The sequence below is a fragment of the Gigantopelta aegis genome, chromosome 2 (assembly GCF_016097555.1).
Source record: "Gigantopelta aegis isolate Gae_Host chromosome 2, Gae_host_genome, whole genome shotgun sequence".
Lineage (NCBI taxonomy): Eukaryota > Metazoa > Mollusca > Gastropoda > Neomphalida > Peltospiridae > Gigantopelta > Gigantopelta aegis.
This window is the reverse complement of record NC_054700.1, coordinates 1,477,542-1,491,787: the sequence shown is the minus strand read 5'-3', so window position 1 is coordinate 1,491,787 and position 14,246 is coordinate 1,477,542. Positions and strand designations below refer to the sequence as shown.

General features: G+C 41.3%; 1 protein-coding gene across 2 annotated transcripts in view; it reads left to right on the top strand.

The window, feature by feature from the left end:
* Positions 1-14,246, top strand: part of LOC121379676 (thrombospondin type-1 domain-containing protein 4-like) — a 61,606-nt gene that overhangs the window by 17,812 nt on the left and 29,548 nt on the right. Inside the window, exon 1 of one of the 2 annotated variants that reach the window (XM_041508329.1) lies at positions 6,389-7,815. The exons of the other annotated variant lie outside the window; for it this stretch is intronic. Within the exon in view, the coding sequence (XP_041364263.1) occupies positions 7,747-7,815 (69 nt within the window). The 5' untranslated portion in view covers positions 6,389-7,746. Of the gene's footprint in view, positions 1-6,388; positions 7,816-14,246 lie in introns of those variants that run through there. 2 annotated transcript variants of the gene reach the window in all.

Here is a 14,246-nt window from a genome sequence, read left to right as displayed (position 1 = left end):
TTGTGCTGTATTGGCCATTCTCAAAGAGAATGTTACACCCCTGCACCACGGTGAGGTTACAGCATGCGCAGGGGGGGGGGGGGGGGGGGGGGGGGGGTGGGGGGGGCAGAAAGAGACAGAGAGATTGAGAGAGAGTTGGGGAGAGAGACAGACAGAGAGATAGAGAGAGAGAGAGAGAGAGAGAGAGAGAGAGAGAGAGAGAGAGAGAGAGAGAGAAATGTTTTATTTGACAACACACTGGCGTCAGACAACACAGAGTTTGAGGAAACCCGCTGTCGCCACTTAATGGGCTACTCTTTCTGATTAGCAGCAAGGGATCTTTTATTTGCCCTCCCCACAGGCAGGATAACACAAACCATGGCCTTTGTTAAACCAGTTATGGATCACTGGTCGGTGCAAGTGGTTTACACCTACCCATTGAGCCTTCTGGGAGAGAGAGAGAGAGAGAGAGAGAGAGAGAGAGAGAGAGAGAGAGAGAGAGAGAGAGAGAGAGAGAGAGAGAGAGAGAGAGAGAGAGAGAGAGAGAGAGAGAGAGAGAGTGAGTGTGTGTGTGTGTGTGAGAGAGAGAGAGAGAGAGAGAGAGAGGTGAGAGAGACAGACAGAGAGAAAGATAGAGAGAGTGAGAGACAGAGACAGAGAGAGAGAATTGTTCTTGGACAGTTGCATTAAGTTGTATGTACTCTTATTGTTGGTCTGATCCAGTATTAGTATACGAACCCACTACCTACCAGCTCCAAACTAGTAGCCAAAAGACTGTTCCCCCTAGCAGACATTGTGAAAGAGTAAATTTGGCACATACTGATTGTCTTGAGTACACGTACACTGTGGTTAAGTGGCACACTATGTAAATTGAAAACACAGTGTACTACATACAGAAGCTAGTTGTCATCTCCCAGATTACAACTCTTTGTGTGTTACATAACTTAGGGATAAAGATGTATTTGCATACAAACAGCATCTGACGTGTGTGGTATGCGAAGCGACGAGATCATGCGCATGGTATTTTATATTGCCACACCTAAAGCCTTTCAGACTTTTCACATGTGTGTGCTGAATATCGTACATTTTTTCATGGAGTTGCAATTTCTACATATATAAAAACTATCTCAAAACTTTAAATTCCTTTCTATACATACTGACCAATTTTTCATGGAGCTGCATTTTCGGGGAGGGTGGGTGGCAGAGGTGGGGGTGGCAGATTCTCGTTCCGTTGGTAGAGTGTTCGCCTGAGGTGCTAATGTCATGGGATCAAACCTCCTCAGTTGACCCGTCCTCTGATTGTTGTTGCTTTTGTTTTTTCTGTGTCAGCTCGTGTCCCACAGCTGGTATATCTAATGCTGGTATCAAACTACCAACTGCCAGTACAAAGTTGGCCAATTTTCTGCTGTCACGACTTCTGCGACCGTCCAGTTGCTACTCTGAGCACTTTTAATTAATTACATCTTGCGATCGATTCTTGTCATATAATGCTTGTCTCAGACTACCAACTGCCAACATAGAGCTGGCCAACTTTAGTGCTGTCACGTGTATAATGCATGACTGTCCAGTCTCGATTCTCGAACTGTACAACTCCTACAACCGATTAGTTGAGTGCACCCATAGTGAGTTGGCATTTTGGGAAATTACAATGTACCTGTTGAGTTGGACAACTTTGTCATAACAGTTGACAGTCTGAAACTAGCATTTGGCTGTGATATGTGTGTTATCCTTTCTGTCGGACAGTGCATGTAAAAGATTCGTTGGCACTAATGGGAAAATGTAGCAGGTACTTTCCTCTGAGGACAGTATGTCAGAATGATCAAATGTTTGACATCCAATAGCTGATGGAGGGCAAGACGTGGCCCAGTGGTTAATAGTTTGTTTGATGCACGGTTAGTCTAGGATCGATCCCCGCCTGTGGACCCATTGGGTTATTTCTCGTTCCAGCCAGTGCTCTACAACTGGTGTAACAAAGGCAGTGGTATGTACTATCCTGTCTGTGGGGATGGTGCATATAAAAGATCCCTTGCTGCTAATCCAAAAGAGTAGCCCATGAAATGGTGACAGCGGGTTTCGTCTCTCAATATCTGTGTGGTCCTTAACCATACATTTGACTCTATGTAACCGTAAATAAAATGTGTTGAGTGTGTCGTTAAATAAAACACTTCTTTTTTCCAATAGTTGAGATTAATGAAACAGTATGCTCTAGTGGTGTCAATAAATAAACTAACATATTACCCTTTCTATTTTCTGTGTATATATCAAAATGGTTTACTGCACTGACCATCTTAAAGTGTCACTAGAAACAGTGTTGCTGGGGTCACCCTGTTTTACTTGAATGTGGGATACACCTTACTCCTGTAATACTGTAAGTTCAAAATTAATGGCTAATTCAAAGTTTAACTTTGTTTTGTTTAATGACACCACTAGAGCACATTGATTTATTAATCATTGGCTATTGGATGTCAAACATTTGGATAATTTGACATATAATCTCAGAGAGGAAACCCGCTACATTTTTTTATTAGTAGCAAGTGATCTTTTATATGCACCATTTCTCGGACATATCATGTCCTTTGATAAACCAATCATGGTGCACTGGCTGGAACGAGATATATAGTCCAATATAGACCCACTGACGGAAGGAAATGTTTTATTTAACGACACACTCAACACATTTTATTTACAGTTATATGGACTCAGACATATGGTTAAGGACCACACAGATATTGAGAGAGGAAACCTACTTTCGCCACTTCATGGGCTACTCTTTTCGATTAGCAGCAAGGGATCTTTTATATCTACCATCCCACAGACAGAATAGTACATACCACAGCTTTTGTTACACCAGTTGTGAAGCACTGGCTACAATGAGAAATAACCCAATGGAGTCACCGACGGGGATCTAAACCGACCGCACATCAAGCAAGTGCTTTACCACTGGGCTACGTCCCTCCCCATACTTAATTGAGTGTGTGAATGTTAAATGGTATTGCACAATATGGCTACCTGGCTTGCACATGAAGCTGAATATAATTGTATAAAGAATAAATTTAAATCTTTATCATTATGGCTCAGAAGTTACAATTATCTACACACTCGATTTGTAAAAATATACTGCATGATAATACTGCATGTCGATCTATTCACCTGTTCATGTGCATGTCAACCAGTTTAATGTAGGAAATGTATCACAATTTGGTTTCTAGTCAGGTGACTACGGGGTTTTAAGTGGGTTCTTGTTCTGAATGACTGTATCAACTCAAGCATCCCTCTCTCTTTTTTATCTTCCCCTATATATTTTCTCCATTCTCATATTATTTCTCTACGATCTTATCCATTTCCCTCCATCTCTTCCTAACCCTCCCCCCTTCATCTCTCCTTCTCCCCCCTCTCTCGTCCTTTACTGTTCTCTGTCTGTCCTGTATCTCTGTCTTTGTCTCTTCTGTACCATGGCCTACCATCTCTTATCCTCACTCCCGTGTCTCTCGGTCGTTTAGCTATCGCTCCCCCTCCTCTATCTCCCCTCTCTTATCCTCTCTCGCTTTTCTTCTACTACGACTCTGATCTCCTCGTCTCTCTCTATTAACTCTCACTCCTCTCTAGACCACCTGTCTGTCCTGGTCTTGTCTGTGTGTCTCCTCTATCTGTCTGTCTGTCTGTCTTGTCGTTCTCTCCTCTCTCCTCCCTCTGTCACTGTCACTTCTTATCATTGTCTACGTCTGTCTCTATCTCTACATATAGCTTATAAATCGTCTCAATCATCTCTTCCGTCTCATCTCCCTCTCTCTATGCTCCTCATACTCTTCATCTACTCTTCACCTCCCTCTTTCCTCTTTTTTTTCTCTACCTCCCCCTCCCTTAATCCCTCCCTCACCCTCGTCTTTTCCTTGTCTTGCTCTACCAACCTTCCCCCAATCCCTCCCTTCCCTTTTTCGTCCGTCCATGTGTAGTATGTCTTTTTGTCCCTGTTTTTTTCTGTTCACTGATTCCTTTGTCTGTTTGTCGTATTCTTCATCTTCAATGTCGGTTCGTACTCTTTTTCTTCCCCCCCCCTTTCTCCAGTCCTTCTCTCTCTCTCCCCAACTCCCCTCCTCTCCTCAGACAAAGCGGTCGCCCCCCTTACAACGCTTTCCCCTCCGCGCCCCCCCTCCTGCGATTTTTTGCCCAACAAGCCCCCCGCTCTTCTTACTAAAATCCCCTTTATCGCTCCCCTTTCCTTTCCCTCCTTCCCCCTACCCTCCCCCCCCGAGCTTTTACCCCTCCCCCAAGAGAAGGCTCCCTCCTCGGGGCCCTCACTAAGGAAGAGGAAGCCTATCGCTCTCACCTTTCACTTTCCAACATTGTTCTTCTCTCCCCTCAAACCCCTCAAGGCTGGGTTGACCCTCTTCACTCCCCTCTTCTACTTCTTTCCTCCCTCTCCTCTCCTTTTCTCCCTTCTTCCCCCTTTCCCCCCCTCCTTTTTTGTCCCTCTGTCCCCCCTCTCTTTCCTCTCCCACTCTCTCCCCCCCTTCCCCCCGCTCTTCCGTCTCTCACCTCTCGCTCCTCCCCCACTCCCTCTCTCAGGTCAGCTCACCTCCCTCCCCTCTCCCCCTCACTCCCCCGCCCTCCCTCCGTCTCTCCCTCCCCTCTCCTCAATCATCTCCCCTCATTCTCTCCATCTCTTCTCTCTGGTGCCCCGTCTCTCCTCTCATTCCTCAGAGTCATCCCCCCCTTCTTCTCCCGTCTCTCCTCCTCCCCCACCCCATCCTTCTCCTCACCCACCCTCTTTACTACCACCCCCTCTCACCCCCTTCCACTCCACCTCACGGTCCCTCACTCCTTTCACCCCACTCACTCACTCCACCCCCTGCCTTCCCACCCACCTCCCTCGTCCTCTAGTTCCCTCACCTCCCACATCCTCTCTCTTCTCTCTCTCTCTCTCAAGCTCATCTCTTCTCTCTCCCTCCTCTCCTCTCTCTCTCTCCCTCAATCCACCCTCTCCCCTCCCTCATTCCTCCCCACTCACTCACCCTCACCCCACTCACAACCCTCTATCTCAACCACCCACCCACCACTCTTCCCACATCCCTCACCTCCCTCTCTCTGATCTCCTCAAACATCGCATCTCGTTAGTCCCGGGCCTCTCTCCTCCTCTCGTCGTCTCTCTTCTCTCTCTCTCTCATCTAGCCTGTCTCTCTCGCCTCTCTTCACTCACTCTAAATTGTTTTGGGTGTATGAATTTTCACAGTGTCTGCCTACAGCTGTGACTATATTATCTCCACTTCACAAAATGTAACATTGCGTTGTTTAGTGGAGCATTGAAGAACAGGTCTGGGGGATGCTTACTTCCCCATCACTATAATTTAAAATAACACCCGTCTGATATTGGCTCTTTTAAGTGTGTTTGCACACCGAGTATAATTGGCTCAAAACCTGAACCCTACATGGGAGACATTAATCCTTCACTACATAAACACATTGGGTTTCCTGCTATTATACTTGTCAGGAGTTTAATAACAATTCATTAATACCATTTGCCGTGGTTCAATGTGCAATCTCAGATCCCTTTTCAGTTAGTATTTCTACTTTGCAAATGTTGTTCTTTTTTGTTTAACGACAAACCAACACCTAGATACCTGACATTAATTTTTGCTGAGTGTATAATTGGCGACAATATGTTCCCCCCACAGCTAACAATGTGTCCCCCCCCCCACAGCTAACAATGTGTTCCCCCCACAGCTAACAATGTGTTCCCCCCACAGCTATCAATGTTCCCCTCACAGCTAACAATGTTCATCTGTAGTGACAAAAGAGCAAATTGCTAGCATGTCTGGGTTATGTAAGAATGTCACTGGATGAACACAACCCTGTGGCAGGCTGACTGCATGTCACACTCTACACTCTAAAGACGATTTACCTGTATTGTTGTCAGTTGAAAACGATCCGACAAAAGACTAACAAAAGAGTTTGTTACTATGAAATATGCATCAAATGTCTTTCTCACTATGAGATTTAGACTTGTAAGAAATATTACACAATAAAAAATAAGAAATTTAATAAAAATGTTTTTAAAAAATCATAAAGAAAAGAAAAGAAATATTTGCGCCTCTGGCCCTTTCATTATGTAAGACATGGAATATTGCACACCGGATCACAAAGACTGTATACTTTTGTTTTGTGTGTGAAATATGTTTAGGATTGCCATGGGGTTACGGCTCTCAAACGAACAGGTATGTTCGCAATCTCTTCACCTGTCAGCAACTCATTCCACAGCAGCAGGGGGTAAAATGGACCCCTTTATTGTTTTGTCAAGGCATTGTAACACCAACCAATGTAACTGAGTGGGTCTTTTTAAGCATGATGTGCAATAATTTTCTTTTTTTGGATTGGTTATATATATAAAGTAGAGATCCATATGTATTGCATTAAAGTAAAGAATGTGCTGTAATTGTAGAGGTTGGGGATGTGGTCCACATTTTTTACAGTTTTAATGGCTTAATTATATATATATATATATATAATTATTATATAGAAAGTTCTGCATTAAATAGAACTTGTGTGTTAGTTCTGAAGCTAAAAATGACTTGATGTACAGATGTAAAAGTCTGTTTTTTTCATGTGTAACAGTGTGGAGAACACACAGCATATGTGGAAATATACACGTTATTATTTTAATTCATGGAATCTAATTTAATGGAGAGAAACAATTAGGAAACAGACGTCTATGTTAATTCATCCTCGGAATGTGAAAGAGACAAGTTTTAATAGTATTTCTGATATATTTAAAAGAGAGAAACTGAAATGAAAACTGCTTTCATATTTATCAAGAGATTGATAGGAAAAAATAACTCTAATAACTTAATATATAAAGAAAAGAAGTTGTATCAAAATGACTGTCAGGTTTTTCCTAAGAGTATGGAACTATATATAAGTTGTTGTTTTTTTTTTGTTTTGTTTTTTTAAATAATGTTAGGTTAAATATAAATGATTACATTTGTAATAAAGCTACATTCCTGAATGATCAGAGATCTACTGGAAGTGTGTGTTAGCATTCTGTCAGGGTGTCTCGGAAACTGACGGCCAGTTTGTATTTTCACTGCGGAATAGCTTCCAGAGAACGGATTAACACTCACACTGTTATTATTCAGTCACTCTTAACAGTGGGAGGTGCCTCTCGTCTACTCTCATGCTCAACACTGTGAAATGTGTTTCTGTAATGTGACTACTCAATGCCATATACATTTCTAACTTCTCAACACAGTGAAATGTGTTTCTGTAATGTGACTACTGAATGTCATGTACATTTCTAACTTCTCAACACAGTGAAATATGTTTCTGTAATGTGACTACTGAATGTCATGTACATTTCTAACTTCTCAACACAGTGAAATGTGTTTCTGTAATGTGACTCAATGTCATGTACATTTCTAAACTTTCAAAACACAGTGCAGTGTGTTAATATACTGTGATTACTGAATTCAGATTACTTAAAATTTGACTACTGAATTTCGTGTACATTTCTAAATTCTCAATACATGGTGAAATGTGTTTCGATAATGTGACTACTGAATTTCGTGTACATTTTTAAATTCTCAATACATGGTGAAATGTGTTTCTATTATGTGATTATTGAATTGAGAGTATGTAAACTTTGAAACAGTGCAATGTCTTTCTGTGAAGAGACTAACTGATTGTTGTGTACATTTCTAAACTCCAAAAACTCACACCGAAATGTGTTTCTGTGATGTAATTATTGAATGTCAAGAACATTTCCAATCGTGAAACATGTTGGATATAAACATTCTTAAAATGACATTATCTTTTAAGGCTGTCACATATGCATTCATTTTGCAGGTAAGTTTTTACTTTTATATTGGTGCATATAGATACTATATATTGTACCTTGTTATTAATTATGAACATAAGTTAAATCTGTTAAGATATTATTTAATATTAGTACAGCATTATACATCATAATGATAATAAATACTGTTTGGGATCTGTATGATGAAAGGACATTTTTTAAATAACACCCCAGGATGGGACGTATAGCCCAGCAGTAACGCACTCGCTTGATGCATGGTCAGTTTGGTATCGATCCCTTCCAGTGGACCCATTGGGCTATCTCTTGGTCCAGCCAGTGCACCATGACTGGTATATCAAAGACTGTGGTAGGTGCTATCCTGTCTGTGTGATGGTGCATATAAAAGATCCCTTGCTGCTAATGGAAAAATATAGCAGGTTTTCTCTCCTTAGGCTATATATATGTCAGAATTATTAAATGTTTAACATCCAATAGCTGATGATTAATAAATCAGTGAGCTCTAGTGGTGTTGATAAACAAAACAAAGTTTATAACTTTAACTGAGCTCAGGTTGTGCTGGATATAGCTCAACAGACATCAGCAGGCCTAGAGTACGGTACTATCACTTAGTCCCATTCCATATCTATATAGGGCGAGATATAGCTTAACAGACATCAGCAGGCCTAGAGTACGGTACTATCACTTAGTCCCATTCCAAATCTATATAGGGCGAGATATAGCTTAACAGACATCAGCAGGCCTAGAGTACGGTACTATCACTTAGTCCCATTTCAAATCTATATAGGGCGAGATATAGCTCAACAGACATCAGCAGGCCTAGAGTACGGTACTATCACTTAGTCCCATTCCAAATCTATATAGGGTGAGATATAGCTCAACAGACATCAGCAGGCCTAGAGTACGGTACTATCACTTAGTCCCATTCCATATCTATATAGGGCGAGATATAGCTCAACAGACATCAGCAGGCTAGAGTACGGTACTATCACTTAGTCCCATTCCAAATCTATATAGGGCGAGATATAGCTCAACAGACATCAGCAGGCCTAGAGTACGGTACTATCACTTAGTCCCATTCCAAATCTATATAGGGCGAGATATAGCTCAGTCAGTATAGAGTGTGCCTCTAAGGGGCTTTGATCACAGGATCACAGGATCAAACCACCTCAGTGGACATATTCTCGGGGGAGGGGGTATATCAAAGACTGTGGTGTGTACTATTTTGTCAGTCTTTCATACAAAAGATCCCACAATCGTAGTATAAACCTATATATGCAGTCATTTCGATTGTGTGACTCAGTGGCTATACGGTGTGATAAGCACAATACTTGACAGCCTTAGGTGGTCATAAAAATGTTTTGTCAAAACTTTATGGTGTGTGGGCAAATTACAGTTATTATTTTCTAGCTGTTATATATTTATATTTATTTAGCTCAGTAGTTAAAATATATCGGGCTGGTATGCAAGTTCATATTTGTCAGATCATTCAGGTTATTTCTCATCCCATCAGGTATAAGTCCCGCAATGTATTTAATAATGGGGTGAAAGAAAGGCTATGGTATGTACTGTCTTGTCTGTGGAGTTCTGCATATAAAAAGATTCCTTGCTGCTAATCAGAAAGTCCCTGCTTGCTGCAGACTCCACTCAGTCTGCTGGTGTTCTCTTGCACCTGTCAGCATGGGTGGTCCCTCCTCCCATCCACCCCAAACCCTTTTCCTGTTCTGGACGGAGGAGCTGGCTTAGGCCGACACCTGCACTCATGACAGGCGTGCACTACAACAGGTTGCTCTGAATGTGCATGTTAAACCCTATGACCTGACCTGACCTAATCAAAAAGAGTAGTCCATTGTGGCACATTTTCTCTCATTATCTTTGTGGTCCTAACCATATGAGATGCAATCAAAAAGTTGTGATACTACATGTCTAAAACAGCAAAAACCTTGCTGGATCTAATTTTGGCCGCCATCCCCTTCGAAGTAGCCACCTTGTGCAGCGATTTTGGAATGGCCCCTGGAAGTCACGTTCTTAAAACAAATCAAGAACCATCTGCGATTTGCACTGGATCGCCTCCGTGGTGTCAAAACGGCGACCCTGCAGATTGAACTTCATCTTGGGGAAGAGAAAGAAGTCGCAGGGAGCCAAATCCAGCTAGTATGGGTGGTGAGAAGTGACGATCATGTTGGTCCGGGCGAAAAACTTGCATGTTTTCAAAGCTCTGTGAGGGGGCGTGTTGTCATGATGGAGCACCTAATTGCCATTGCACCACAGTTGAGTTTGTTTGCGCCGAATGTCCTCCCTCAGACACCTCAGAACGTTACTGTAGAACTCGGCATTGATAGTATGACACTGGGGGAGTCAATTCACGGTGCACAATCCCGCGAATGTCGAAAAAAACAATGACCATGCTCTCGGTCATGCTTCTGACCTGCCTCCCCTTCTTTGGTCTTGGAGAGTGCGGTCTCGTCCACTGCGAAGACTGCTGTTTGGTCTCTGGGTCGTAGCCGTAGACCCAACTTTTGTCACCGGTGATGATCCTCGACATGAAAGTTGGGTCATCCCGGTCCTGTTAATGGAGTTCCTCGCAGACTTCGACACAGTGCTGCTTTTGCTCGGGGTTCAGGAGCCTGCATGGGCACGAACTTGGCAGCAACGCGGTGCATGTTCAAATAGGATGTGAGGATTACGTGAACTCTTCCAAATGAGACGTTGATGATGTCAGCAACTTCCCCGATAGTGATCCGACAATCCTGATACACAATTTGTTCAATTTCTTTGACATTTTCGGGGGTTGTGCTCGTGGAGGGTTGCCCTGACCTCTTGTCATCCTGCAGTTACATTCTGCCCCTTTTAAAGCGAGAATGCCACTCAAAACACCTCGCCTGGCTCATTACTTCGTTGCCGTAGGTTTGCTTAAGCATTTCGAGGGTCTCCGTTGCTGATTTTCCAAATTTGACACAGAATTTGATGTTTGCTTTCTGCTCAAGTTTCAGGTGCCTAGTGAAATTGCAAATAAGCAAGTACACGTGGTCACAAAAATGCATGTAACACAGATCCTGATGTTGAACGTGCGATGTCACGTGGCATACTGAATAACAAAAGTCACTGCTCGCTCCATCTGCACGTGCTTGGCCATGTCACACTCCGTTCGTTCACAACAGGAAGTCTTGGAACTTTTTTTATCGCACCTCGTATGTCCAACGTCAAGTAACTGTCAGTAAAATGTGTTGAGTGCATCATTAATTAAAACCATAGGTGTATACAGGATCCCATTATGCAAGAGTTTACAGAATAGCATGATTTAAGATAAAAAGGCACCAATGTCTGTTTAATACAGGTCCGATATAGTAAGTAAAGAAGATGACTTTTTAACATAACTAACTTCAATATAGAAATGAATTAGTAATATATATATAAATTGGGAAAATATAGTACAGTAACCTTTTGACTGGCTTCCACTTTGTTTTTATTTTATTCACAATTCTTCATTCACAATTCAACTCTGTATACAGATAGCCACCATTCTCAAGATTCCATGTCGTGACACTTAATTAATAGGCAGATGGTATATCAAAGGCTGTGGTATGTGCAATCCTGTCTGTGGGATGGTGCATATAAAAGATCTCTTGTTACTAATGGTAAAATGTAGAAGGTTTCCTCTCTAAGACTACATGTATATGTCAGAATTACCAAATGTTTTACATCCAATAGCTGATGATTAATAAATCAATGTGTTCTAGTGACATTGTTAAACAAAAACAATAATTACAGAGAATAGTAACATAAAGATAGTTTTTTAAGGACCTCCTGCCCTGGAGTCAGCCCCCGGTGGAGTCGGGGATGGAATCCGGGGTGGGCGTGCCTGAACCTTAGGGATGTGGGCACGGTAATAGAGTGCCCGATGCCCAGTCTTGTGAGACAGCTTTGACCATACTGTATTTTATTCCAAATGTCTAGTCACAGATCAACTCTGTACGCTCGCATGTACACAGACATCTACCATTCTTAAGATTCCATGTCGTGACACCTACATTGTGTAATTAATAGGCAGCTGTTTATAGTACATGTTTGCCTGTATCATTCAATAGCCTGCTTGTACTGGAAAGTGATTGCAGATTTGTAATGATTAAATATATAGGATTTGTGTTGTATGTGCCGATCACATATACAGGAGGTTTGTTGTATGTGGACGCTCGCAGTCCGGTAATGTGGCTTAATCCGATCGACGACGTGAAGCAATATTGAAAGATTATATTAATAGAACCCCGTGGCAGGACTCCATTCGGGTTGTTGGATAACAAATACAAACTGCTATTCATATGTTTATAATTCTCACACTGTAGTGAGTTCCAATTCATTGCCGCTATGGATTATATCATATATTAGCTCTGTGGACAACAGCTGATCCGTGCTTAGTTTGGATAATCTCATTCAGGGTCATATCAATAATATGGGTGCACAAGGGAAAAGGAAAGGAAAGGTTAACTTAAAGTTTTTGTTTAACAACACCACTAGAGTACATTTATTTATTTATTTATTTATTTATCATTGGCTAATGGATAAGAAACATTTGATCATTCTGGCATAGTATTAGAGAGGAACATGCTACATTTTTCTGTTTGCAGCAAGTGATATTTTTAATATGCAACTTCTCACAGACTACACATACCATGATGTTTGATGTACCAGTCATGGGGGACTGGTTGGAACAGGAAAAAATGAATCATGGAATGGGTCCACTGCATGAGGAGGTTCAATCTTACACCCCCCCCCCCCCCCCCACCCCACCCCCACACATCCATGTCCTATGGCTGTCTTGTATCTATAACATATGGTTATTTTGAAAGAAATACATGTAGAGATATAAAACTCACAGTAAAGACATTGTTTATTTAATGACACACTCAACATATTTTATTTATGACTGCATGCACAAAAGCGCAATTGAAATGTTATGAGTGTATCTTTATCACTTTAAATAAAGAATGTCTTGTCTGTTTTTTCTTTCCTGCTAATAAATCAGAACTTTTTCTCTTTTTTTCTTTCTTTTTTTTTTTACTTTCTTTTTATTTATTACATTTTATTTATTTTTACCCCACCCCCCCCCACCCCCCACACCCCCAAAAAAGAAGAAGAAAAAAGGCATGTTACAGACTCTGTGGCTTTTTTCTGATTATTTTGTAACCATAGAAAATATTTGCCTATTCTCTTTTCTGCATTGTTACTTGTTACAGAAAGGCTTTTTAATATACTTGTCTGTTGGCCAGTACCAACCACAGTCTTGGCAGCACACAAATATTGTTTTAGGCGATCACCATCATATGTAATAATATATCAGTGTTGGCCAAACGTAACATGGCTACAATAATCACCTGCTGATGGTTGGCCTTGGTCTTCCATCCTAACGCCGAACACGTGTTCAAACAGCCGCTTCCTATTGTGTGCCCATGATGGATTTGTAGTCAGATCCTCAATTATTTGACCTCACTGACATTTTTTTACTGGACTTCAAAAAATAGTGTAAAACAAAACAGAGAACACATATATTTTATGAAGTGAAAGTTGCTCTTTTTTTTAAGAAAACAAGGAAAAGTTAGTTTTTTTAAAAGAAGAAAAAACATCAGTTTAAAGTGTGCTGAGGTGTCGTTGACAAACATTCCTTACCTTTCCAAACTAAGTGTCAAAATAACCATAGGTTAGACACCATGGAAATAGCCACAGTTTAAAATGTGCTGAGGTGTCGTTGACAAACATTCCTTACCTTTCCAAACCAAGTGTCAAAATAACCATAGGTTAGACACCATGGAAATAGCCACAGTTTAAAATGTGCTGAGGTGTCGTTGACAAACATTCCTTACCTTTCCAAACCAAGTGTCAAAATAACCATATGTTAGACACCATGGAAATAGCCACAGTTTAAACTGTGCTGAGGTGTCGTTGACATACATTCCTTACCTTTCCAAACTAAGTGTCAAAATAACCATATGTTAGACACCATGGAAATAGCCACAGTTTAAAATGTGCTGAGGTGTCGTTAAACAAACATTCCTTTCCTTTCCAAACCAAGTGTCAAAATAACCATATGTTAGACACCATGGAAATAGCCACAGTTTAAAATGTGCTGAGGTGTCGTTAAACAAACATTCCTTTCCTTTCCAAACCAAGTGTCAAAATAACCATATGTTAGACACCATGGAAATAGCCACAGTTTAAAATGTGCTGAGGTGTCGTTAAACAAACATTCCTTTCCTTTCCAGACCAAGTGTCAAAATAACCATATGCTAGACACCATGGAAATAGCCACAGTTTAAAATGTGCTGAGGTGTCATTAAACAAACATTCCTTTCCTTTCCAAACCAAGTGTCAAAATAATCATATGCTAGACACCATGGAAATAGCCACAGTTTAAAATGTGCTGAGGTGTCATTAAACAAACATTCCTTACCTTTCCAAACCAATGTCA